The following is a 27,397-nucleotide window of genomic DNA, read 5'->3' as shown; positions in this document are numbered from 1 at the left end:
CTCTAATCACTTTCTATTTATTTTTATTCTTCCAAACTTCTGGAGTTTTCATTTTTAAAAAGAAAAACCAAACTTAACAGAATTAAATAACGTTGATTGGCTATTTTTAGAGGCATAAATCAATATCCACTAGTAATACTGTATATTCTGTGTAACATTAACACATAGCGCCACCAAAGTTGTTGTTCAAGAAAGCTTAATGATATTGTAAATATGTAATCAAACATCCCTACGGGGGTGATCTGTTAGAACCTTGTTCCAGATGGGGTTGCTGGATTTCTTCAACAATTACAAAGTAGGAATGTGCTCTCTGGTGAACCTGAATAACCACCTTCATTCTGTGGTTTCTTAGGTGATTCTACCAGATCTTGCAGTCTTGAGGATAGCAGTTTATGACGACAACAACCGGTTGATTGGTCAAAGGATATTGCCACTGGATGGGCTTCAGGCAGGCTATCGACACATTTCCCTTCGAAATGAAGGCAACAAGCCATTGTCTCTGCCAACGGTTTTCTGCAACATTGTACTTAAAACTTACGTGCCTGATGGTTTTGGAGGTAAATGCTTCAATCATATCTTTTATTTGGAGCAAATTAATTGGGAAGGATTATGGATGGTTTTGCCACACAATTCAAAAACTAGGCCCTATCAGTCCTCAGCCCACTTTCTGTACCTTTCAGCCAGGCTAGCAAAAATGGATAATGCATGTAATGACCTATTGAGGTGGGAAGCTCATGGAAACCTTATGCAAGTATTAAAATCAGCATAACATGCTTTAAAAATTCGTACCCACACATACGTACACTCTGTCATCTTCCCCAACTTTCCAGCAGAGTATCTTAGCTCGGCCTAAGATGCGATATTGTTCCATCTGCTTTATATCTTTCCTGCAGCTACTGTAAGCCTTGTCCCCATGACCGTAATTACCTAACCATTCAAGAGTCTTGAATATTTCTTAAGGTGTGCAATGGACCTGAGAACTGATCACATTTTTTTTTCAGTCCCATTGCAATGAGTGCAGAGTAATCCTTCTTGCAGGTTGAAGTTGGAAATGAAAGATAGGATCCCTTTCTTAGAGGCATGTTTCCATTTACAGAAGCTTTTTGGCATGTGGGAAATGGAATTTGCCTATATTGCCTGTTTGCTACTTGTTTGAGACGGGTGGCCATACAAATTGAATGGATGATGCTCCTAAGCTAAGGAATGCCTTCCTTTGACAGTTATGATTGGTCCCAATTTGATCTGCAATTGGAAAGATTATCATTGTCAGATGGCATTAAGTCAATTGATAAAATGCTGTTTGGTGATCTCTAACCTCCAGGGCTTCCCCTATTTCATTAAACCAAGGAAGGACATATCCTGCCTTTTTCTTTTCTTTTTTTAAGTAATGGTACGAATGTCACCAATACAGGGAAATCTTGTCCTTGAGAAATTGTTGGGGAATTTTTCATCCCTCTGGAAAAATGAAAATGAATGGTCTATCCCAGGGGTAGGCAACCTTGGCTCTTTTATGACTCATGGACTTCAACTCCCAGAATTCCTGAGCCAGCCAAGCTGGCTCAGGAATTCTGGGAGTTGAAGTCCATGAGTCATAAAAGAGCCGAGGTTGCCTACCCCTGGTCTATCCATTTCTCTGACTCTCAGACATTCTTTTATCTCATTCTTTCTCCAAGTCCAAAGATCCAGGATAGCTTAATATAATAGCCATCAAGGCTCAGTTTGGAAACACTCATTTTACCTTGTCTCTTATAATGGCGAACTTAATGAGGAAAAAACCCTCCACCCCAGTCTGCTCATTGCCTGGTTCTTCAAGGTAGCAATTTTTTTAGCAAGCAAAATGAAAAAGGGGGCTGATGATCTCTTTGGACAAGAACACAATAGGATGGTATTAAACAGAAGGGAGCCTCAGGTTACTATTCTTCTGCCCCCAACAAAATTCAAGTAGATTTGTTTTACTTCTATCTATAACATTGTGATTGTGTGTATTGAAATAAGATTTGAATAGCGTGTAGACTGTTGGGCATATTTCTGGAATTATTGCAAGATGGTGCACGCATTTGTAGTAAGAGGTTTTGTGTGAAGTTTTTGTGACTGTTTTTTTTTTAAAAAGAGAGCATTTTTTTTACAAAGCCTCTAGAGATGAAATGTCAGAGAGAGGTCCAGCAAAGTACACAATTCCCTGATAAATATTCCGACATGGGGAGAAGAATTACTTTATCTTGCAAATGCAGTATTTGGCCATTCCACATATGAAAAAAGCGAGATCTTGGGGGTGTCTGTACATATATGCTCTCACACATACATACTCACATGCACACCCACAAACACATGTATACAGTATATAGTAGTGCTCAGAACAAATTGTCTCCCTAGCGTAAGGAAGACCTGTGGGAGTGTGTTTGTGTGCAACTTACTTTTTTTCATATTATTTCTCTTAAGCTGATGGAGCCTGTCAGAGGCCCTATGCTTCTGCATCTCTTAGATTTATGAAGACTTTCCCTTTTATCCCTTCTCATGATTAGGGAGACAGTAATGCACGATAAAATTAAGCAGAGCCGTTTGTAGGAATTATGTGATGGGCTTTAAAGGGATCTGAAGTTGAAAATAGCTTTACTTATTTCAATTCCTTTTTAGATATTGTGGATGCCTTGTCAGATCCAAAGAAATTTTTATCTGTCATGGAGAAAAGAGCCGACCAGATGAGAGCTATGGGAATTGAAACGGTAAGGAGTAATTAACCTTGGATATGGAATTGATTTGCATTTTTTTTCTAGGAGCCTCTTTTAGCAGAATATTTAAAAGATTAGAGTGACAGACAACATTGGTTGGCTTTTCTGTTGCTCCACCATGGCTAAAATTAAAACATTATTTACCGTATATTATCAGGAGCTTAGGAGGTAAGTTTCAAAGGAAATGGCTGGAGGCAACTTCTGGTGCTCTTCCTGTAATCTAGTTTATGCCAGTGTGTTCCAGCAATACTACTCTGGATTCTACATAGGACAAACAGGAGGGACTTTGCATAGAAGAACTAAGAAATGCAAATTTAATATACCAGGACGCAAAACAAGGACAGAGTTATTATAGCAAAGTATTTTAGCTTTCCAGGACATATCTCAAAGTAGCAATTTGGGAATTACCACCACCACCACCAAATAAAATTCAGGCTTTCAGATGTTTAGAACAAACACATTTTTACACATTAGAAGCGTTAACTGATAAGGCGCTTGTAATCTGTCCCCCACAGAACCTTCACCTGCATTATTACCATGTCTTCCCCTCTCGCTACTCCTGTCCATCCCTATGTAATTTAATCCTATTTCAGCAAGGCCACTCTGATGAAGGGAGCTTGTACCTCAAAATAAAAATAGTTTTCAGAAATGCTACCAAATTTTATTTATTTATTTTTATTTTAATTCCATTTATATCCCGCCCTTCTCTGAAGACTCAGGGTGGCTTACAAGCTTAGCAGTAGCCTTCATTCTATGTATATGCCTGCTTATTAGGGCTTTCACACACACCCCAGCGGCATTATTACAAAGTCAGCTTAATTGCCCCCAACAATCTGGGTCCTCATTTTACCTACCTCGGAAGGATGGAAGGCTGAGTCAACCTTGAGCCTGGTGGGATGCGAACCTGCACTAATTGCAGGCAGCTGGTGTTACTTAAGGAGGCATTAGCCCACTGCTCCACCAAGGCTCTATAAATAATTTCCAATCTCTCCTTTTACAGTCATTTAGGGTGTTGGAGCCCTTTATTGGGTACAGGATGCTTTCTTATTGATGACCAGATCTGTCATCTTGTTATTGTTTTATGCTTTATCTTTTACATATATATTTGTCATTTTGCTTTTATATTGTGAACCACCCAGAATCAGTTGGAATCGGGAAGCATCTAGGTCTAAATAAATAGGTTTTGCCTCTTAAGGTGAAATGGTAAGTTTGTGATCCAGGGTTTAGGCTTGAAAAGGGAAACATCTGGGGCACTGCCTATTAAGCAGCCTGGAAAAACCCTTATGACCCCAAAGTCTCTCACAAAATTGTACCACCAAAATTGGCAGCAAAATTTGATGCGCTTTTCCAAGAAGAAATTAAGCACAGCAAACATGTTAAGCCACTAAGAGGCTTAACACTCTTATTAGTAATACATCTAACCCTTCCCCAAAACTGCATTATTGCATTAGTATCATGATCATGGCTGCCAAAATATTAACTTAGAAGTAGTAAAGCCACTAAATATGAAAAGTTATCTAGCTCTGTGCTAAGCAGTATGAGTCATTTCAGAGTCTTTGAATATTAAGTCCATAAGTTTTTGAATTGAAATGGAGAGCATACTAGTAATAAAGGTGAACAATGAAAGTGGTCACACTTCTTTTAGTATGCAATGTTTCTGTTATTGTTGATTGCCCTTCTTCAGGTTACTGCAGCTTGTGTGTGTGTGTGTTTGTGTGTGTGTGTGTGTGTGTGTGTGTGTTTCTGGCATAGGCAATGCTAATTTTAAATACATGAGGACCCGTTTCAAACTCCTGAGAATTCCTTTAATATAATATTATACCTTGAACTTTAGCAATAGCTTGCTCTTTATTTGCCTATTGTTTGTCTGCTAATAATTTCTTCAGCCACTCTTTAAGTGATCTATTTGAGGGAGGTGGGCAATTTGAAAATGTGAATACACATGCTCACACACTCACACACTCACATTCTGTTTGATAGTGGGTGCCCTCTAGTTAGCTTAAGTTGTCTGTTATTACCAATAGTCAGTGCTTTTTTTGTAAAAGAAAAAGGTGCCGGAACTCACACATGTCATACAACCTGCCTTGCCTACCCTACAAGGTTCCATCCAAAAAAGGTACCGGAACTTCGTTCTGAGCGTTCTATGAGAAAAAAAGCCCTGCCAATAGTAGCAAGGATTCTTGGATAATGCCTCGATTGGTGTTAAGCATCCCCTACACAAGACATGCAGCATCCTGGCTCTTTGATGTGCAGGTTCTGAGGTTTTGCTTGATAAAAAAATACAGGAAACCAGAAGTTGCCTTCAAGCTTTACGCTTTTATTCTGAACAAAGATGGGCTTCTCTAAAAAGAGAAGAAGCCCCAAATATTGGAAAAGCCTTTTTTTAATACCTTCTTTGATTATATCAGCAATTCACCCAGCAAAGCTGACACACAGAAGATAAAGACTTTGCCCTTTAAGGCTGACACACTGTAGATAAGAAGGAAGAAAGAAGAAGTAGCTAAAAATGTTCCCTTTTGGGTGTTCCCCCAGGACACCATATGTTCCCTTTTGGGTGGCTTAGGTGTTTCCCTAAAGACACCATATGTTCCCGGGTGGGTTAGGATATTGGGTGTTTCCTTTGCTGTCCTTTTATGACCTTGCATTCATGGTTCTGCAAGTGGCCAGAGATAGCGGGGCATGTATTCACAATTGATACTGTCCCCTAAGTCCGGGTCAACACCTTGGTGGACTGAGCCTTGTAATCGGCACAGAAAATATAGCAGGAATCTTTAGGCTCAAGGTCAAATGATCCCATGATTCCTTGCCAGCAGGATACCTACTTCAGAACCTGTTGGCTGGTGATGTTGTAATCCTGGACTCAGGATAAGGTAGTCCTCTCCCTCTGGCTGATTCTCACCACTGAGTTTCCCACCTGATCATGGCAACCACCATCTGCTCTTCTTGGGCTGCCTCAACTTCTCTAATCACAGTACTAGTTGGTAGACTATAGTTACTACAGGAAGAGAACACACTTCAAAAAGTCAAGTCTTTGTGCTATTGTTAGCCCCCCCTGCCCTTTAGTAAGAGGCCTTGTCCAGCTGTTCCTCTGATTAGTCTCTTTTATTCTAATTGCTGGTCTACCTTTCCCAGCTGTGCTCTTCTTAAGTGGAATTTTATGTGGGGGAGAAAGAAGAGGTAGCCAGTTAGCGCAAACAAGAGGGAAACACATAACATTGCTTGACTGTCCTTTGCACAGCATTAATGGCACAAAGGGAATAAGATGGCCCAGTGATTATGATTGCCAAGATGTATCAATGACAGCCATGTGCTATGACACTGGACTTCTTGCACCCTGCCCTTAGACACCTGGTTTATGTTTCAGTTTCACTGGCTGCTTGCAGTCTTTCGTCCTGGTCCTTCCAGATTTGTCCATGGTATGTTTTTTTTTTAAAAAAGGCCTTATTTCTTGCAGAGTGACATAGCTGATGTTCCAAATGACACATCGAAGAATGATAAGAAGGGGAAAACTAATAATGCTAAAGCCAACGTTACTCCTCAGACCAGCTCTGAAGTCAGATCAAATCCCATTTCCAGTACAGGACCTGGTACAGAAATTAAGAAAGGTAAGCCAACATCTAGAGGACCACGGCATTCAGATTTCTCGCTGTAGATAGTTAAGAGTATCTATGAAGCGTTAAGGGAAAATATTTATTTTCCTTTGTAATAATCTGGATATCTTTTCAGCAAGTGTATATATAATTCAATGAAATGACATTAAAGTAAGAATACTGACAATACGCTCATTCTCTTGTTTTTTCCTCTCCATTTTTAAGGTATAGATCTTATTCCTCAAATCAAGATAGAAGACTTAAAACAGATGAAGGTAAAATCTTACGTTTCATTTTAGCAGTCTCTTTTTTGAGAATGACTTGTTTTCTGATATTTTCCTGTGCGGTTGAAAATCCAAATGTCCTTATTAAATAATTAAATAAGAATAGGATTTCATTTTTCTTGGCCTTTAATCCAGTAAGGTTTTCATTTTACTCTAGGGAAGCCTTTTAAACTGATAAAGGAAGAAGTGGTTAAGAGCAGTGAGGGTCTGGTGCCTGACACTTCGCTTTTCATTTCCCCCCCACATTATAGAGTGAATTCTAGAATGACTGTAAAATAGCAAGGCAGAAAAGAAAGGTTTCCATTATCATTAAGTCTCAGCCCACAGGAATTTATATGAAATTTCTGCATATTGCTCAAAGATAGCAACTTGATTTCCCCTATTTTTCAAAACCTGTTAAAGATGTAATGAATTTTGAATTGCTTTGCACATTATTCAAAGCCAAAATGTGATTTCTTGGTTTTGGTTTCTTTCTTTGTTCATTTATTTAATTGACGTGCTGCCCATCTCACTGTCCTGAGTGACTCTCATATGATTTAACACTTTTTGAAAACCTGGCCACCGTGGCTAAAGGTAAATCATGCTTTCGAAAATTTTGGCTTTATGCATTGTGCAGAGTCAGTTTTGAAATCAAGACAACTGTTTTCAAGACTTTCTGGTTTAAGTGTTTTAAAACATTTTTTTAATGGGGAACAGGCATATATAAAGCATTTGAAAAAACAGCAAAAAGAGCTGACTGCTTTGAAGAAGAGGCATGCCAAGGTAGGATATCTTTTGTTTTCTCTTTCCAGAGCTGGGGTACTTAAAATCTAAAATGGAGTATGAGTCTTTGCAAAAGCATTTAGTAAAATAATGTGTTGTGATTCAGGGTCAGCCTGTGGGTTCGGCAGTTGGGTCGGACGACTCAGAGGAGGAGGGGGGTGTTGAAGAGCTTGCTGAGGGGGTTGGAGAGCTTGCTGATGAGAGCCCTCAGCCAGGCCCCTCCCACCTGGTCATGACGGAGACCCAGCTGTGTGAGCCTGACAGCGTGGATGAAGATGACCCACAGCTGGCCCTGTTCAAGGACGCCCGACGCAGGAGGCAGTCAATCAGGAGTAAACAGAGGAAGGCAATGGGGCACCTCGGAAGGAGGCAGAGAGAAGCCACGCCCTGAACTGTATAAAAGGGGAATGCGTGGGAGGGCTGGTTTGCTGAAGGCAACCGCTTGAATAGTTCCTGTTTCATAGCTCCTGTTTCATGGTTCGTGTCTTGTTTTTCTCTGTTTTATGTTAATAAATTTGGCAGGCTTAGTTTCAGCCTCTTGCCGTTTGTAAAGGGGTTGTCCCTGCCTTTTCTGCAGGGCCGGTAGCAGGCTGGTACAGAACATAATGTGTGCCATTGGTTCTTAAGTATGCTTCGGTTTTCATAGATAGCATCACTATCCAGAAGAAACTTAAGAAGCAGTACATGACTTCTACTTCTCTGACCCTTAGGCTAAGCTAACGATGATTAGATATTTAACCAAAAATATTTGATTTGTAGTTACATAACTTAAGAGCGACCAACTGTAACCTAGTGCAAAAGGCATGCATAACATTTTAAAAGTTCTGAATCAGGGATTCATTTGGAATGCAAGCCCTGAGAGTATATGTATGTAATTCCCTTCAGCATCCGTCAGCACAGAGTAAGATTATTTTATTCTTCCTTTTTCAGAAATAATTAGAAATTAAAACCTGCGCCTAGGAATCTAACCATGCTTTTTAGATATATGAAAGGGGGTGGGGGGGAACCATTTTGCTCTAAACTCAGCATTAAAAAGTCCTATTGTGAACATTCTGTTTCGGTAGTATCCCATATTCCAATAGAGCAAAATTCAAAGAGCTTCAAGTGTTCTTGCATTCCAACAGAGCAACAAGTCAATCTGTTTCAAGGATTCTGTGGTTGGGAACTTGAGACCTGCCCTGCCTTTCCTTTCACCTTAGAAACACAGACAGAGCTGGACTAACAGTCCATTCTGGGAGCTGTCTGTCACTCAACTGGGGCAAAGATGCCATCTATTTTTAAAACATTAAACATATTTTTAAAATCCCTACAGTAGACAATGAAAGCAGCCTTTAACTACCTTTCAGCAGCCTAGTCTGCTGCCACAACTACTTGGAGGACTGAACTCCACAAATAAACAGTAGCAGTGGATTAAATTTTTGCACTGCCCATGGCCAATTATAGATGTACTTCTATGTCAACAAAATTCCTTAGGTAAACAAAGCAGAGTGGCTAGTGCATTTTCACCTTGAAAATCTAACCACGAAGCTATACAGGTAGTCTTTGCTGAACAACCATAACTAAGTGAAGTGGTAATTAGGTGACAACGTGACCACACCATCACTTTCTGTAGTCCTGGTGTTGCAGTTGTTAGGCCAGGACCGCACTGTCATTAGGTCAGGTCCTCACACTTCTCCCACCCTGGTATGCTCATCTCCCTTTCAGCTTTCCCACATCTTTGCCTTTTTGGCCACTCTGCACTCTGTTGCCCCTGCTGCCCTGGGAACATTAAAAGCTATATTGAAAACAATATTATTTTGTTTGGAACAGACTTTCGAAACATGCAGCATTTTGTTTCAATCTAGAAAAAGTAAAAATGGCCATTCCGAGCTTTAACTATTTTGCACACCCCTGGTGCTTCAAATCAGAACGCAAGAAAATAATAATACTATCTGAATGTTGGTAATTTAAACAAAAAGTGATCCGTAAGTGATTTCTAGGGGAGTCTCAGCCTGTTTTAAATTCCATTTTAAATTTTACAACTCCCTTTCAAAATTAGAAAACTCATTCCTTTCTATCTGGGTTCTTTGCAGCATCCTTTATTCAGCGCCATCCTATGCATGTTTATTCAAGAGTTTGGAACAAATAGTGGGGCATATGGCTACCATTGTCCTGCAGCAATGTTTAAATTTCTGAAATGTCAAAAGGAAGGGGTATAAAGAGGTTTTATTGGAATGGTGTTGTATTTCCCAGGCAATAAAAACAACTTAGGGGTTGAAAAAGAAAACACTTATTTTGCATTTACTATTTACACAATAGCCTTGGTTGCTTAGCAACAGTTGTGAGTTCTGAAAGTTGCAAATACCCAGGTAGTGGAAGAGAAGGAAGGGAGGGTATGCCAAGGCAGATAGGGAAAGAAGTTGCTTCAGATAACAGTCCCATTCAGGAGAGTTCGTTGATTTAGGAGCCTGACAGAATAAAAAGGTGTTTCTGCCATTTTGAAACTTTTTGAAAGATGCTGTAGTGAGGGTTTGGGGGTTTTTTTCCCTCTCTCTCTCTCTTTTTCTGTGGAAACACAAATATCTAAATGCCACGCTACTCAGATTGCAGCCTAATGTGCCTTTTTTCTCCCCCCCCCCCCACTGCAGGAGCACAGCATCATGCAGAAGTTACACTGTACACAAGTTGACAAAATGGTAGCCCAGTATGACAAAGAGAAGCTAGCTTATGAGAAACTCCTTGAGAAGGCAATCAAGAAAAAGGGGTATGGCCCTGTTTAAAAAGCAACATTTTTTTGATGGCAAGAGAGAAGAGTATAGTTCCAGTGATGTACCTTGAGAGATGGATCAAAGTACTGTTGTACTTGAGACGTATTCTAAGTGTGGGGATCCCCAGGGAAGGGAGGGGCTCAAAAAGTCTTGCAGATTCGGTTCAGATTAAAAGATTTAAAAATGACACATTCTTTTAAGGGGGAAAATGGAGGTGGGGAGGTTATTAGTAATTAATCTATAAAATCATTGACCTCAATGGAATATTTAGATCCTCATCATATGAAAGCTAATAAAAAAACCAAGTTACACATAAGAAAAGCAGGTACACATTTGCTCATATGTCTGTCTTCATATGGAAACCAACATCTCATCAAGTGTCTTTTGGTTCTGACTGTATATATGTTGACGCAAATAGTTCTGATGATGTATTGAAGGCCTATAGAATACAGTATGAAGTGTAGTTGCCAATTGATACCATATTTTTCTTGTAAGCTTCATTGGTCTATCCAGGTTAACTGATCAGGTCAACATCTGAATGTTAATTGAAAAAACAAAAATCTGCTTGCTATTACAATCAGCACTTTTTTTTGCGTGGACACTATAAATGCAATGCTTCCTCTCATCAAAATTAGCATGACTTGCCTGGATTCTTTCTGGTAGATGAAACACCAGACTAATAATATGAGTAAAGCTGTGGTGGGCAGCCAGAAGCTTTAAAATTAAATTGCTGAAATACAACAAAATCAAGATATAATTTTAATATTGCTCCCTGGGATTTTGTAAGATACGAGGTGAGGATGCCAAAATCTTGCAGTAGTCAACACCCTTTTAAAGATTTGGATTGTACAGCACCATCACTATCATCATCATTGTTGCAACCATACATCTGCATCATATCTCACCGTATATAGAATATCTCACAATAAATCTGAAAAGCTGCTGATCCCAGAACTACACATTATGGAGTGAAAGCACCAGACAGGGTTACCTCCATTTGTAGTTCTCTTTATGGGATGAATTAGTAAGATTGTTTAAAGTATTGTGTTAGATGCTCAGGATGTATGTTTTCATATACTCTTATGTGTTAAAATAAATATGGATGCTTATTAATACTTGTACAGATTGCCCGAAAGTTACACCCACAATTGGGACCAACCCTCTGACAAAGGCAGGGTTCTCATACTTCTACAGATAAATGCTTGTCCATTCTTTTCTTGAAAACTTTCATAATGGTGGCAGACCCAACTTACATTTATAACCACTTTTCAAACTTTGGCTCATCTTCTGAGGTTTATTTGAAAAATTTAATTTGAAATGCTTACTTGAAATATTTCTGTTTTTATTTTTGTTTAGGGGAAATAATTGTCTTGAGATGAAAAAAGAAACAGAATGTAAAGTTCAGATGTTAACATCTGATCATAAATCAAAGGTAAGAGCAAAAGTAACCCATTTAACAATGTATTGAAGTACATGACTGTCATATAGTGAGGGAGTCGTTTCTAGAAGTCAGAAATATGTTTTGTTCTCCAGGAAATAAGAACGAAGACTGCAGGTTCTTAGGACTACTTTGGAAAACAAAGTGAGAGGGCAAGGCAGCAGATAAAAATATGGGTTTTTTTTACCCTGGAGTAAAAATATTTAACCCCACACAGCTGGAATTCCTTACTGTTAGATCTGACAGCACACATTCATACTATCCTGGTCAAGCAGCTGCGAGTAAATAAAGTATTTTCTTTATACTCTTATATTTCTTTACTTAAAATTGGAATTATTCATACCACAGTCTAAAACAGTGTTTTTCAAACTTGCTGGCTGGGGAATTCCAGGAATTGAAATCCACACATCTTAAAGTTAATACTGGTCTAAATTATTCCACATTCCATTGAAAGGGCCACCATGACAGGTTCTACTTTAACGTTTCCCCATTTTTTTCTATCTATACTTGTGTACATTTACTCTACTTTTAATTTGGGGGAGGGGGCAGGGACATACAAAAGAAGGATTCAGGTTAAGAGCTGTGGTGGCGCAGTGGTTAGAATGCAGTATTGCAGGCTAATTCTGCCGACTGCCGATTCTTACCAGCTCAAGATTGACCCAGCCTTCCATCCTTTCTAGGTTGGTAAAATGAGGACCCAGATTGTTGGAGGGAAATAGGCTGACACTGTAAACCGCTTAAAGAGGGCTGTAAATCACCGTGAAGCTGTATATAAGTCTATTGCTATTAAAAACAGAAACAAAATCAGGTGGAAATGCCCTGAGGGACTGCTTAGAAAAGATCTGGGTGAACACAGCGGTTAAGTGGCATAAACTGAGAAGAGATAAATCAATAGAAAGAACTTGGCACAACAAGAGAAATATCAAAAGAAGTTATTGCTGGAAGGGAGATAAAAGAAATATAAAAGCAAGGAGAAGGGTGGGGGGGAAACCCAATCTTCTGAAAAAGAAATGGCAGTTAAAGGGAAGCCGACAGAATCAAGCAAAGTCCCAAGGGAAGGCTTGTATACCGTGGTGGAGAAGAACAGAGCAGCCACATGGGGTGGTACATTGCATGGCAAACTGGTTGAGGATCCACATTTAAAAGCATGTAAAAAGCAGGATAAGGAAAGGCAATAGAGGCAGAAGATATCCCAAGTCCAAGCAGAACAGGGGGCCAGCAACTGCATTGGAGGGTTCCTGTTGTCAGACTTCCTACGTGGTGAGAGACTGAAACACAAACCAGAAGGCAGGAGCTATGAGAGCAACAGATGACTGTTCTTGTCATTAGAACTGCGATTGCTGCCTTCGCTACAGCCACAACCGTTGCCATTAAAGAGAAACGGTTTGTTGACACGCTGGGAGAAGAATTGATGGGAGTGTAATAGACAAGTCAGTAATGGCTTTGGAACATGTTGCCTAGGGCTGAGTTCCGCTCACCTGTTTTCAGTGCTGCCGCTGCTGTGGATTGGGATGGTTTACGAGATGGATTATAGAAACAATTGAATTGATTCCTAAGGGGTGACAGAAGAGCCATATCGGATGAAAGAACTTTGAATGATAGGCCCAAAGCCAAGAATGACCTGTGGTGCTTCTTCCAAGCTGAGGTCTTTATTGTTTCACACCTATAGACAAAATTGTGGCAGATTGAGCACTCTTCTATATGTATCTACAATATATTCTGTAAATTATGAGGGAGGGGCTGCCTTCCCCCTCTTTCCCTTATACATAATAATGGGATTGAGTTGCCTCTTTGGAATGTGTCTCCTCCCTCTGGGAATCCACCTCCATACTATATTCTATCACATCAAACTGGATAATGGACTGCAGTTGGTCGTCTTGTCACTTTCAGGGTAGGGTGAGGAGAAAGCTGTTGGTGGAGGCTGTTGGTACCCAACTTATCCAGACAATAGGTAGTGGGTGCGTGCCAATTTATATGCCTCGTGGGCATGGGGTAGAGCTGCCCGCCTATAATTTAACAAAACCTTCCCCAGGTAAGACATGAGAGAGGGAATGTAGACCTCCACCTTGCTTGGTGGACAGCTAGGGGGACAAGATCTCAACTTCAAAGTACTAGTGTGTGGGAGGAGAGAACCTGGGGGAAGGGTTTGTAGTATTCTTTGAGCCCCTATACTAGGAGCTGACTTCCTTATGTCAATGGCCCTTCCTCATTGGCTGAATGTGGGTTGATGCTACAGCCAATCAGTGTTCAGAGGGATCTTTCCTATGGTTTGTGCATTCTTAACATGTTTTGTAACATAATGTTTTATTTTTCAGCTACTTACGCTACAGCCACTCTTTTTTTTTTCCAACAATTGACTGGGCCTTGGGTGTCTATTAGTCAGAAGTGTCTACTGTTTTGGGATTCCCACAACACGGGCAAACAGGGAAAAGCTCTTTAACGATCAGTTGATTCAGGGAACACTGGGATTAGTATAGTCTCAGGTTTCTGGTTTGACATAAAACATGGATCTAGCAATGACTCTTTAACAGCGCCTCCTGCATTGTCCACTTTAAAAGTCATGAAGAGAAAATACTGATCAAACTTTTCTTCTTCAAAGGTGAAGGAAATTGTGGCACAGCACACCAAAGAGTGGTCCGAGATGATCAACACCCACGGCGCAGAAGAGCAAGAAATGCGTGATCTGCACCTTAGCCAACAGTGTGATCTACTGAAGAAGCTGTTAATTAATGTGCATGAACAGCAGACACAACAACTGAAGCTTTCCCATGACAGGTCAGTATAATAGTATAAAGGTAAAGGTTCCCCCGCACATGCGTGCTAGTCGTTTCCGACTCTAGGGGCCGGTGCTCATCTCCGTTTCAAAGCCGAAGAGCCAGCGCTCGTCCGAGGACGTCTCCGTGGTCATGTGGCCGGCATGACTAGACGCCAAAGGCGCACGGAACGCTTTTACCTTCCCACCGTAGCGGTCCCTATTTTTCTACTTGCATTTTTACGTACTTTCGAACTGCTAGGTTGGCAGAAACTGGGACGAGTAACAGGTGCTCACTCTGTTACGCAGCACTCGGGATTCGACCCGCCAAACTGCCGACCTTCTGATCGACAAGCTCAGCGTCCTAACCCACTGATCCACCACATCCCCTCATAATAGTATACTATTATTCTATTATTTGTTCACTTGGAAATGGTTGAATTTAGCTCAGTGTGGGAATGTAGGAGATGAAAGCTTTTCTCATCACCATCCAGGCTCACCTAATAAAAAAATCCTTATGTCAGCTGACCATTGTTTTAAAAAAGGTGCAGCCATTTCTCTGCTAGTGCTGAGAATAATCTGATGTCAGTTGTATAAACATAATGACTGGCAGATCAAAACAAAGGGAGTATAATCCTCAGTCTAGAATGTTTAAAATAAAAATTTAAATGCCAGAATTTCTCTTTTCTTTTCTTTTTTTAGAGAAAGTAAAGAAATGCGTGCCAACCAAGCAAAAATTTCAATGGAAAACAGTAAAGCCATAAGCCAAGATAAATCTATCAAAAACAAAGCCGAAAGAGAAAGGTACAAATTACTTTGCTGATTATAGAATAAATTTTCATAGGGAAGATTCACGGGCTACTTTGTTTAATTTGAGTAGAGAAAATTGCCTTCCCAATAAATTATTATTGCTTTATACAGTTGGAACCCACCTCAAAAATGTAATGTGAATTCCATTATATTCAAGTAACATTCCAATAAATAATTGGCTGAAGGATTTAGGGGTTATTTTGTCCTAGGGAGAGAGGAGCATTCCTGTATTTCTAAAGTTTATGTACTTTTGCAAATATTGGAATTCTTCCAAGTGAAAATACAGGAGGAGGCATTCAAGATACATGGGCTCTTGAGATGAACGAAAGGTTTTTAAATAAAGATACAATACCAGAATGAAATCAGAGGCCCAACAAAGTTTTATTAATTTAATTTAATTAATTTAATTTAATTTCCTTAAACATAGCTATCTCCATTTCCATATGCATCACTTGAACCCACTCAACTAGATCTAGCCAAAGTCCTAGCTAAGGTGATGAGAGAAATGTGGTCCAGACACAGAAGCAACTGCTTTCTTTACTTCACTCAATTTTATACAATGACTTGTTGCTAGGCAGATTCATAGATAGGTATTTTGTGCTCTGAGTTTAGGTACTGGAGAAATGAGCTGTTTCTACGATTATCAGAATCTTTCAGCGTACTATTACACAAGCATGCTCTGCAAAACCCAGAAAGGGGGCTCTTTAGAAACCTGGATTTTGCAAAGCATGCTTGTGTAATGGGTACTGCTGAAGGTTTAGCCTCTTTAACTTTGCATAAGCAATATTACTCCAACACTTCACTGGAATACAAACTGTGACCTATCTACATCTCATACGGCATTCTTTCGAGATGCAAAAGCCAAAGAACCATTAAAATACTGTGGGATATTAATAAACAGATAGGCTTTAGCAGAATCACTCGCTCACTCAATCTTTTTATGGTCGCAGACCAGCAAATAAAAGCATTAAAACAATAATAATTGTAAGAAATAAAAATAAAAGACGGACTTAATAATATATTGCTATTGGTGGTGGATTTACCATGGGCAATTAAAGTTTGTCTAATTTCACATACAGCATAGCAGAATCACCACTGTTGTGCAGTTGGAAATCCAACTTTAAAAAAAATCTTTTTAATAACCAGTATACCTTCTTTTGGTTCATTTAAATATCATATGCCCTCTTGAATAATGTAAGGTAAATTCACTGGTGCCCTAAATATCTATATCCATACTTTTTTTGGATCTTTTGAGCTATTGGCACACGTTCTTTCTATAGTACCCAAACTTTTATTCATGACATCTCTCCATACCTTTCATATCAACTTCCTTTTATCAGCTTTAAACCCAGTTAACACATACAAGGTGAGGTGACAACATTTGTCTCTGAGACTGGCCCTGTCAGGAATAAAGGTTGGCTTGTATACATTGATTCAACTTTGCCAGTGCTGTCTGTATTTCAGCCTTGGATTCTTGTTCATTTTGTTGCTTGCTATTTAGGTCTGTTGGGTGTTTTTTCTTCTCTTCTACATGATTAATTTCAGATCTAACTAAAGAAACCAAATCTACAGCTTAATACTAATGATATAAATGATTGGTTTATTCCCCTTGGTCAGGGGTAGGCAACCTCGGCTCTTTTATGACTCATGGACTTCAACTCCCAGAATTCCTGAGTCAGCATAGCTGACTCAGGAATTCTGGGAGTTGAAGTCCATGAGTCATAAAAGAGCCGAGGTTACCTGCCCCTGCCCTTGGTAGACTAGATAGTTTGGTCTGCTATTTTTAATCTATTTGTTTTACAGTATTTCACTTATTTGATACTGTTGTTTTATCTTCTGTACTATATTGCCATATCTGGTACTTATAGCTGTAATACTAATAAAGCTATAATTCTTATTGTTAGATCTTAGGGTTAGAAAGCATTTTGGTTTTCTGTGAATAATACCTATATTTTTGTTATCGGTCACTTATTGTAAACTTTAAGCTTTTATTTCTGGAATGAGTATAATTTGATATATTTTATATTGGTCTACAACTGAAGTCCAGGAGGAGGAGGAGAGCTCTTAGCCCTTTTCTCAGTGACATTTTGATATGTAATACAACTAGTGATACTAGTAGTAAATATATCATTCATAGGCGGGTGAGGGAGCTGAATAGCAGTAACACAAAGAAGTTTCTGGAAGAAAGAAAACGGGTGAGTAGTTAATCATCTGGAATATTATAAACTTTTTTTAAAAAAAATTTGAATTGTTTTCCAGGAAGTGATGAAACTGAGTAGATTGAAAGACGGAAGGTAGAATGGAAATAGAAACTATTCATCAAATAAATACAATAAAGTATTTTTAGAAGTCGTGACTTGAAAAAAATAATATTTGAGGGCTTTGGGTCCAGTCTAATGTATTCACACAGAAAAGGTTATCTGTGACTTAACTAAAGTCTGAAGGGAGATAATCTGTGTTTTTTTTCTGTCCTGGTTCTGTTGGATATTCATGTGCCTTTTATCAGATATCTGTTTTTCTCTAAGTGCTTTCCTAATTTAGAAATCCCCCCCCCGAATATAATATGTGTTCTATATTTCATACTCTTCATTAGGTAATTTTAAATTTCACATTGTGAAATACAGAAATATACAAGTCTCAACTTGAATTTTGATTCATGGATATGTTCAGAAAATGCACATTGGTTAAATTTGTATCAAGAGAGGAACAGAATGGACTTCTCCCCACCCTTTGTTGTTGTTGATTTCCCTGAGAACACTGAAAGTACCTGGATAGGAATGTCTCAGAAGGAAGGCTGAAATAAGTGAACATGCTGGCTGAGGAATTCTGGGAGTTGAAGTCCACAAGTCATAAAAGGGCCAAGTTTGAAGACCCCTGTTGTAGACAATTGCATGTGAAATAGCAGCTTTGGTTTGAATCCAGCCCCGGCAATCTCATCTGTATGCATCCTGTTTTGAGGCATATTCTAAATATTTTTGTAATAAAACTTGAAATTTTTACCGATTAAAAAGCTGAAGACACCAAATTCAGTACAAGAGTCTCGCGGCTATTGCTCTTTTTGTTTCACAAATATTTTTAGAAATTGGAAGAGACTAGTTAATGTAGAAAATACTGCTCCTTATCCAATAAGTAAGTGATGAATCTAGTTACACTGTTTGAATTTATCAGACAGGTGGTCAGTTTATGATGCTTAATTCTTACCATGAAAATTATTGATACAAAAATAGGTAAAGGTAAAGGTTCCCCCGCACATGCGTGCTAGTCGTTTCCGACTCTAGGGGCCGGTGCTCATCTCCGTTTCAAAGCCGAAGAGCCAGCGCTCGTCCGAGGACGTCTCCGTGGTCATGTGGCCGGCATGACTAGACGCCAAAGGCGCACGGAACGCTTTTACCTTCCCACCGTAGCGGTCCCTATTTTTCTACTTGCATTTTTACGTGCTTTCGAACTGCTAGGTTGGCAGAAGCTGGGACGAGTAACAGGCGCTCACTCTGCTACGTGGCACTCGGGATTCGACCCGCCAAACTGCCGACCTTCAGATCGACAAGCTCAGCGTCCTAACCCACTCCTCCTCCCCACCACCCCAAAGTTCAGCCGTCATTTTCTTATTATTATCCCATTCCGGCTTTGGAATGTTAGTTGTGCTGAGATATAACACAGCACCCTGCACGAACTTAACCTGTATGATTGGGTATTGTGAAGACATAAACAAATGGTTCGTCAAATAATTGCATTGAACTTATTCTGTGTTCCATGGCACTGGGTGTCATGTATATAATGATGTGGAACATTTGTAGCCCTTGCAGTGACATGACCAAGCCCTTTTAGTGCCTTTGTCAGAAGGCAGCATAAGCCTAATGGGGTGCACAGTTTAGCTACGTTGAGCCCCGTACTGAGCTAATTTCCAAGAGAGATACCTCTTAGAGGAACATTGAAATCCTCATAAGAACCAGAGTTTTCCTTTGGATCATTCTATCTGTCTGAAGAATTGAAATGTTCTATAGAATTGAATGGATGTTAATATACGCACCCCATATAGGTGTCTCACTTGAATTTTCTTGGGAATGTTCTCTCTAGCAAAATAGCAATTTTTATATACAGTATAGTAGAGCTAAAAACATAGAGTACCTCAAATGAAAGAGTCATCTCTTCATGCATTTCCTCAAGATGAAGATCAACTTTATTTAATTGTAGAATGCTCACATCACATGAAGGAGAGCACAGGAAATTCCTTATTATCCCTTTTTTTTCTTTTTCTCTTTTTGGCATTATGTCCCCTTATTCCTAAGCAACATTTTGGGGAGAACTACTTTTAGAAACCCATATAACCCAAAAGCATGTGGTTATTTCATTTTCACCTTTTTTTGGTTTTGCTTACAGTTGGCAATGAAGCAATCAAAGGAAATGGATCAGTTGAAGAAAGTCCAACTGGAGCATGTAGAAATTTTGGAGAAACAAAATGAGCAGGTAATCAACACTTAGCTGTAAAAGGAAAGGGAATCTGGGAGCCGTGACCTATTATCTGGTTATTGATTTATTTGGGGCAAGGAACTTAGGACTTATTTGGATATGAGTATCAGACTGGAGACTGCCCTGTGCATCACTTATAATTTATAGACCATGCCAATGTATGAACCAGTACTAAGAATGCAAGTCTGTGAATTCCAAATATGATTCTAAAGCAATATGTTATCTGTAGCCTAAAAGTGAAGTTTTGACCTGTGCCTGTGAGGATGTCATTTTCTGACCCAAGAAAGGACCCCTGTAGCTGCTTGCTGAACGAAAAGAGACTTGCTATATCATTGGAAGCTAATCTTGTGCAAAGCAGACATTTAGATAGAGCTGAAATTGTATCCTCACAATTTTTTTCAATATCCACTCTGACGTATGCGATACTTCCTTAGTAGAAGCAAAGCCAATCTACAAGAATCTTCACTGCTGCTTCTCGTATTGCTACTGTCATAGACAAAGGAGAAGCAGCCTGCTGCTCTTCAGACATTATGGATTTCAGAGTCCCAGCTAATATGAACAATGGCTAGGAATGATCAGAATTTTAGTCTGGAACATCTGGGACATGGCAGATTGCCTACTTAAATTTAAATGTAGTTACTGGTAAGTTTTGTTATAGAAAAATGGTATTTGTCAGTTCAGTTACTGTGAAAACCATGCTAAGTGATCAAGGAAAGATAAAAGGTCAGTTTTAACCTGTTTTGCTGAATTGTCTACGGTGTAAATAAATTACATTAAATTCTTTAAGTTAGGACATACAAACACTGTAGGTTTGTCTAAAATCAGAATCTCTAGAAACTACTATAGGTTCGATGTAAATTGTTCATTGAGCAATGTCATATTTTCTGTTATATTCCATTATAAGTAGGGGCACAGTGAGTGAGCATCTGCTAATTTGATCTAATGGTTATGGGGTTGGCCTAGCAACAGGGAAACCTGAATTCTAGTCCTAACTCAGGAACGAAAACCTTTGGGTGGCCTTAGGCCCACCACTCTCTCAATTTTACGAAGAAGGAAATGGCAAACCTTTTTTCAAAAATGTTGCCTATAAAACTGCATAACTGCATAAAGTTCTTAGGAGTTAACTGGGACTCAGATGATATCACAGGTGTCAAACTCGTTCACGTCACGTGACATATTGTGATGTTTTTTGCCTTTACGGAGCTGGGGTGGGCATGGCCTGCGCATGACACATCCGGCCCACAGGCCGCCAGTTTAACACCCCTGTGATATAGATAAATAGATGCATTAACTTACGCGAGCACCTGCTGCCGGCATCAACTTCCCTTCGTCCAGTGCGCTCCCACAGAGAGGGCCTTCTCAGGGTGCCGTCGGTCAGAGAGTGTTGACTGGCGGCCCCCAGGGGGAGGGCGTTCTCTGTGGGCGCACCAGACCCTTGGAACCGCTTACCGGTTGAGCTCCGGATGGCTCCTGACCTTCGCTCCTTCCGCCGTGACCTAAAAACTTACTTATTTGAACAAGCCGGCCTGGTCTGATGGGTTTGGGGTATTTTAATATTAATTTTATTATTTTTACTGTAATTGGGCTACAATTTTTAATTCTTTTTTAACTTTTGTTCATTGTATTTTTATTGTATTTATTGCCCTGTACACCGCCCTGAGTCCTTCTGGAGAAGGGTGGTATAGAAATTAAATTATTATTATTATTAACTGCTTTTCATAACTATCATTTCTGCTATAATTTTGAAACTTACTTCTCCATCATTACTGACACACTCAAAAACTATTTACTGGTTTGATTTTTCCCCCCTCTCATTTAACTCAGCTTTATCAAGCACAGTAAAATTAGTGAATAGCACTAGAAATCTGTACCTTGATTAATTAATAATGAAGGAAAGAAAAATGCATCAAATCTTTAATGGGTATACCTGTTACTCATTAAAGATTTGATGCGTTTCTCTTTCATTTTGAAAACAAGAGGAAACTAGACCCAGACTAGACAAGAGTAGAAGAGACTAACACGTTTTCTTGCATTTATATGTTGTCATCATCTCACTTTTCATTCAGTTTATTTGCTTCATTGTGTTGCTGAATTTTGACGTTATTATTTTTATACAAACAGCTTTTGAAATCCTGCCATGCAGTCTCTCAAATTCAAGGTAGGATTTATGTATTCTGAGCAAGCTACTACTACTTTATTGATACCAATTGATGACTGATCCATATTGGCTTGATTTAGAATCAGTTTGGTACTTGCAAAGGATCCCACTTTCCAAGAATTCTGTTGTCATGCATTGTGTTGCCCCATGTACACACTACTAAAGGTAAAGGTAAAGGTTCTCCCGCACATGCGTGCTAGTCGTTTCTGACTCTAGGGGCCGGTGCTCATCTCCGTTTCAAAGCTGAAGAGCCAGCGCTTGTCCGAGGACGTCTCCGTGGTCATGTGGCCGGCATGACTAGACGCCAAAGGCGCACGGAACGCTGTTACCTTCCCACTGTAGTGGTTCCTATTTTTCTACTTGCATTTTTACGTGCTTTCGAACTGCTAGGTTGGCAGAAGCTGGGACGAGTAACAGGTGCTCACTCTGTTACGCGGCGCTCGGGATTTGATCCGCCAAACTGCCGACCTTCCGATCGACAAGCTCAGCGTCCTAACCCACTGAGCCACCGCGTCCCTAGTACACACTACTAGAGGCCCCCAAAAGCTGGAATTTGTAGGCTTCAGGTTTCACAGATAGCTAGTTTCTTATAAAATACATCTCTTAGTTTTTGTGTGTGTGGAGTCTTATTCACGTCTAGGTTTCATACAAAACAATTTTGGCCATAATTACGAATCCTCTAAACATAGGCATCATATTTGACTGACAGCTCCTTATACTGAGTAACTGTGTGCATTGTAATTGGTCAAATTCTGCATAAAATTGGACTGTCAGTTCATTCAAAGCAGGCAAATCTCACTTTTTGTTGAAAAAACAAATTAAATATATTGGAGGAGGTAGGGGGAGACCGTCTAGCTGCAGAAGTTCAAGTTCTTCAGGGACTTTTCAGTCATCACATTTTGGGGGAAATGTGTTGACATTTTTGCTTGCAAATGTCATCCAGTTTCATCAACAATTTCATTTGCCCATATTTCACATCTGATTTGAGTCCAGGCCAAAATGAGCAAATTCTGATTTAGACCTAGCAGAAAGGGCTACTTTTTGAAGCCTGAACTAAACCATTAAAACGGGTAAATAGTTAAGAACATTGTAGAGTCAGTTTTGGTGCAGCAGTTCCAGGCTACAAACTGGGAGACTGAGTTTTACTACCATGTTAACACAAAGCCAGCTGGTTGACCATGGGCCAGTCAGTCTCTCTCTCATTATCTCTCAGCCCTAGGAAGGAGGAAAGGACAAATCACTTCCGAAAAAACTTTGCCAAGAAAACTGTAGGAACTTGTACAGGTTGTTGCCAGGAGTCAATGCTACCATTTTGTATGCCCAGCACTAGTGAATGTTATAACATTGGTACAAAAACATTTGCCCCATTGAGATTTCTCTGGTTTTGTTGTCATAATTTCCAGCATATTTTTATTGTACCTGAAGCACGTGATCAAATTATAAATGATTTATGTAAGTAGTAATTGCCCCTTTTTTTGGAGCCATTGTTTAAAACAGTGTGCAATCTGTCTTACAATAGGGCTCCGAGAAATAAAGGGGGAGCTCCTTTTTTTCAAATCAGAGCAGTCTGGTTTAGACAATAGGGATGAACAGATGAACAAAGCAAAGTGAAAATCATTGTAATATAGAGACTTAACTCTCAGGAGCTGTCAATTGTTCATGGAAAAAATGCTACCAGATACATCGTGTGACTGAAATAGTTTCGAGGCAGGCAGGTAATATCACCCTTACTAATTTTATTAACATTATTAATACAATAAAAAGGGGAAATTGTGTGTGGGGGGAAAAACAGAATAACCTTAGCACTGTCCGGTTCATGCTTTCCCAGAAATCAAGTTAGCGGACTAATCTGCTAAACATATTCTTTCCAACTAAAAAATAGATTAATAATAATAATAATAATAATAATAATAATAATAATAATAATAATAATAATAATAATATCATCATTAAGATCTTTGTGATACTTGAAAAGATAGATTGTAGCACAGTCAATTCCAAAGTGTGTTGGTAGGTATAAGATCCCTACATTTCTTTCCTCAAAAATAATGTTTCCAATGGAGAAGAGTTGTCAAGATCCTGGCTCATTTGGAGCTGTGCCATGTCAGTTTTGTATCTACTGATTGTTTTCTGAAAGGAGACCAAAACTGCAATATGCTGGCAAAAGGGAAAAGGGCATGGGGAAAATTATGAAATAACATTCCTGAACACACACAAAAAAGGAACATGAAACTTGCCATTGGACTTGGACATAGACAGTGAGGTTCAAAACAAATATTCAGATCGGTGAACTAGGAGAAATTCATGGATTATTCTGCCAAGGGTGGGACACTTTCACTACTTGCTTACCTATGCCCCCTTGACAAAGCCAGTGGCCAGTTGGGTCTGCAAGTTAATGTGATTTCTCCTGATGATGTCATGAAACTGTGGACTATCAGAGCCTGTAAAGTGTACCTGGCAATGTCATAGAATAATTGGGCTGCCCACTGCAAGAAATGATGCTTGCATCCTGCCTAATGTGTTAGCTTTAATGTGGACTGCAATTAAATAATACTTTTGGATGCTAAACCATTGTGTGCCCTTTCCATCTCTATTTTATCTAATGTGGTGAAAATCATGCCCACAAGAAACTCCCATCTTCAAGCAATTCCTGAAACCCTGGTTTACTTAGTCATTGAATGGCTTTTAGATGGAGGATCTCTGAATTCATTTGGAAAAATTCAGCTGTTGAATTATGCCATAATGGCCAGCATTTCAAAGGAGGCTGTACTTTTTTTGTCAATGCATTATGCTCCAGCTTTGGGCTTTTTCGATTATGTTTTGACTTGAAATGGCATTCATTTGCCCTTTCTGGTTGTTTTCCAGAAAGAACCATATTAATAGCATCCGCTCTAAATACTTACAATTTGTATTTGAGCAGTGAAGAATTATATTTGCCTAGTATAAATAAATAGTCCAGACTTGGTTTATCCAGCATCTCTTTGCCCATTCTGAAGCTGCGGGAAGCACCACAGAATACCGTATGGCTCCCTTATGTTTCCCCTTTGATTGGTGGGGTGATTCTGAACGTTGGTCCTTTTTTCACTCCGTAACACAGAAGTGCAGCTCCAAGAACCTAGACTCGGATGTACCGTCTCATTCTTCTCCCACATCCACATTCAGTCATGCTAACAACCCAATTTTCCTGCTTTGCAGGCCAAGGAGATGCAGCAGATGGTGAAGCTAGAGGCAGAGATGGACCGCAGGCCTGCAACAGTGGTATAAAGCTCCAATGCACAAACTGAAGTCTGAGGCCATCTGATATATACATATATATATATTGTCTTTGCAATGATAATAAACTGAAGTTTGGAAGATGGGATCTTTTCTGCTTAGTGTCATGTAGCAAATCTCTGCTGAAGAGCTTGGATTTTGGGGGGGCGTGGGCCGGGGAAGTAGGGGAAATACTTTTCTTTATTTTTCCAAATAAGACTCTCCTTCTCAGAAGAAAGCGTATGATTTTGAAATCCGAGAGAACTGCCCTTAACATGATGGCAGTCTTTATCTGAATTATAAACGCAACACTTATTTTTGTTCTTGAAATGTTTAGTCGTGTTTGACTTGCCTTTGTATTTTATATTACTTTTTGCCTGGGCTTCCTTGACTTTGGAAAGACCACTAACTCTCCTATAATTTCCCAGAATCAATCTGCCTCCTGAAGCAAGAACCTCTGAAGAACATTTCATAAGATTTCCCCTGCCCTCCAAAAGAAAACTACCTTGTAATGCATTTGATAGCATCAGTGGCTATCTTTCTATGAAATTTTGATTTTGCCCTGAGTATTCCTTGGACTAAAATGTTACCAAATGAAGTGTTGCAATGTAGAGTCCATCTTTTCTAGAAGTTGTTTCCCCATTCTGTTCCATTCCTCTGTCCTCTAGTTCTTCATGTTTTCCTTCCAATGATGGGTCTGCATTATATGGACATTTGTTATGCCCAGTCCTAATAGGGCTGTTTTAGAAGATATCCTATCCCTTTGTCTGTATCTGTGGGTTTTTTTTCCCTCCAAAAATATTTTATACTCTATAAACCTTGACAATGTATAATACCATTTTGGCTGCATAGAAACAGGCTCCGTAGAGATATAACTTGTATCAGAATACGATATTGGGAAACTCTCATCTATAAACTTTGTAGACTAGATAAACGCTCATTAGTAAAGCTGTGCGGGTTATTTCTGTGTTCAGAATTTCATCATCAGCAAGTGCCATGCTGGACTGGATACGTCTGAATTTGAAGTGGTATTTTTTGTAAAATCCTGTTGAAAGGATTGCAAGGTAACAAAAGACTGTTCCTGTGCCATATTGATTTATGATGCTGTAGTTAAAACAAAAAAATGAAGGAATTGTATTTTAGTCATTCTAACCAGAGTTTACAGACTACCTAAAGGTTGCATTTCAATTAACTTGTCACCAGTCCCAAATACTACTGTTTTTGTGTTCTAAAATTTGAATAGATTTTGGGGGGAGGGTGTTCTGTGATAATGTAAAGTATTTATACAGATTCAGTCACAAACTTGTGGAAAAGTCACATTCCTGTAGCAGCATTAACAGTAGTGAACAAAACCTCTGCTTGCATGTGGAAACAAACACCAGTTCTAACCAGTTGAATATTGTCATTCTCTTACTGGTAAATAAATAAATACAGAAATAATGTACAAAACAGAATATTTGACTAACAAAATATCAGTATAAATAATATATATATATATATATATATTTGTGTATATGAATTATGTGGGCATTCTTACAGGTCGAGTTGAAAAAAATTATGTTAATTTAATTTTACACACTATATTTATGCAGATTTTCAGAATTTCATATGAGGAAGTGATCCTTTTTATGTCTATTAGATATCCAAATAATTTGCTACAGTATTAATGTGCACATTCTCAAAGCCCACTGTAGTTACAATGCAGAACAGTGCACGTCAACCTTCTGCTTGGAAGTCTCCATGTTACCAACATAAGCAAGACTACGGGAAACGGGTAGTTTAGAACAAAATCAGATAACTGATTTCAGTAATAGTACTGATCATATTGTTATATATGCGTGTATAAACTGATTCAAAATATTCCTTAAAATGGCATTTGGAGATAATTATGTAATTGTTCTGAGATACAACTTTCAGATTCTCTAATAAAAACCCCTAAAACAAAGTTAGTATCTATTCTTGTAGATCAAATTATTATGGTGTGTGTGTCTCTGTGTCTGTCTGTCTGTCTCTCTCTCTCTCTCTCTCTCTCTCTGTGTGAATGTGCGTGTTAAAACATCTTCCTCACGCAAAGTTTTAATTTTTTCAGCCTAATCTACTTTGCCATCCTTATGGTTTTAAAACTATATTCTTTTTTTTCTTTTTTTAATTAAAATTTTTATAAAAGTTACAATATAAACCCACCCCACCCCACTATATTCTTTTATCATGTTACAGATGTCTCACTAAAGAAAACTAGCTGGTTTTACCTATTTTTTATGGAAAACCTATTAATTCTGCTGAATCCTATTTGAAAAATAAAATAAAAACAAATTTTATACTCAATTACACCAGTAACATCCTTTTCTTGATGTTAACTCTGCATCCACAAGTACTTACTATGTGGCACATACATGGATCATTTTCCC

The 27,397-nt window shown here is 39.0% G+C and overlaps 1 protein-coding gene across 4 annotated transcripts in view; it reads left to right on the top strand.

The window, feature by feature from the left end:
• Window positions 1-26,925, top strand: part of PLCB4 (phospholipase C beta 4) — a 200,674-nt gene extending 173,749 nt beyond the window's left edge. For all 4 annotated transcript variants that reach the window (XM_083348195.1, XM_083348194.1, XM_083348196.1 and 1 more), the window contains 13 exons: window positions 353-557; window positions 2,635-2,723; window positions 6,184-6,334; window positions 6,545-6,594; window positions 7,300-7,365; window positions 9,993-10,108; window positions 11,469-11,544; window positions 14,150-14,325; window positions 15,005-15,106; window positions 17,250-17,307; window positions 19,490-19,576; window positions 21,701-21,737; window positions 24,933-26,925. In XM_083348195.1, the coding sequence (XP_083204321.1) occupies window positions 353-557; window positions 2,635-2,723; window positions 6,184-6,334; window positions 6,545-6,594; window positions 7,300-7,365; window positions 9,993-10,108; window positions 11,469-11,544; window positions 14,150-14,325; window positions 15,005-15,106; window positions 17,250-17,307; window positions 19,490-19,576; window positions 21,701-21,737; window positions 24,933-25,021 (1,302 nt within the window). In that variant the 3' untranslated portion in view covers window positions 25,022-26,925. The remainder of the gene's footprint in view (window positions 1-352; window positions 558-2,634; window positions 2,724-6,183; window positions 6,335-6,544; window positions 6,595-7,299; window positions 7,366-9,992; window positions 10,109-11,468; window positions 11,545-14,149; window positions 14,326-15,004; window positions 15,107-17,249; window positions 17,308-19,489; window positions 19,577-21,700; window positions 21,738-24,932) is intronic.
• Window positions 26,926-27,397: the final 472 nt, after the last annotated feature.

This window comes from Vipera ursinii (genome assembly GCF_947247035.1).
Source record: "Vipera ursinii genome assembly, chromosome: 1".
Classification (NCBI taxonomy): Eukaryota; Metazoa; Chordata; class Lepidosauria; order Squamata; family Viperidae; genus Vipera; species Vipera ursinii.
This window is presented reverse-complemented; position numbering and strand designations above follow the sequence as displayed.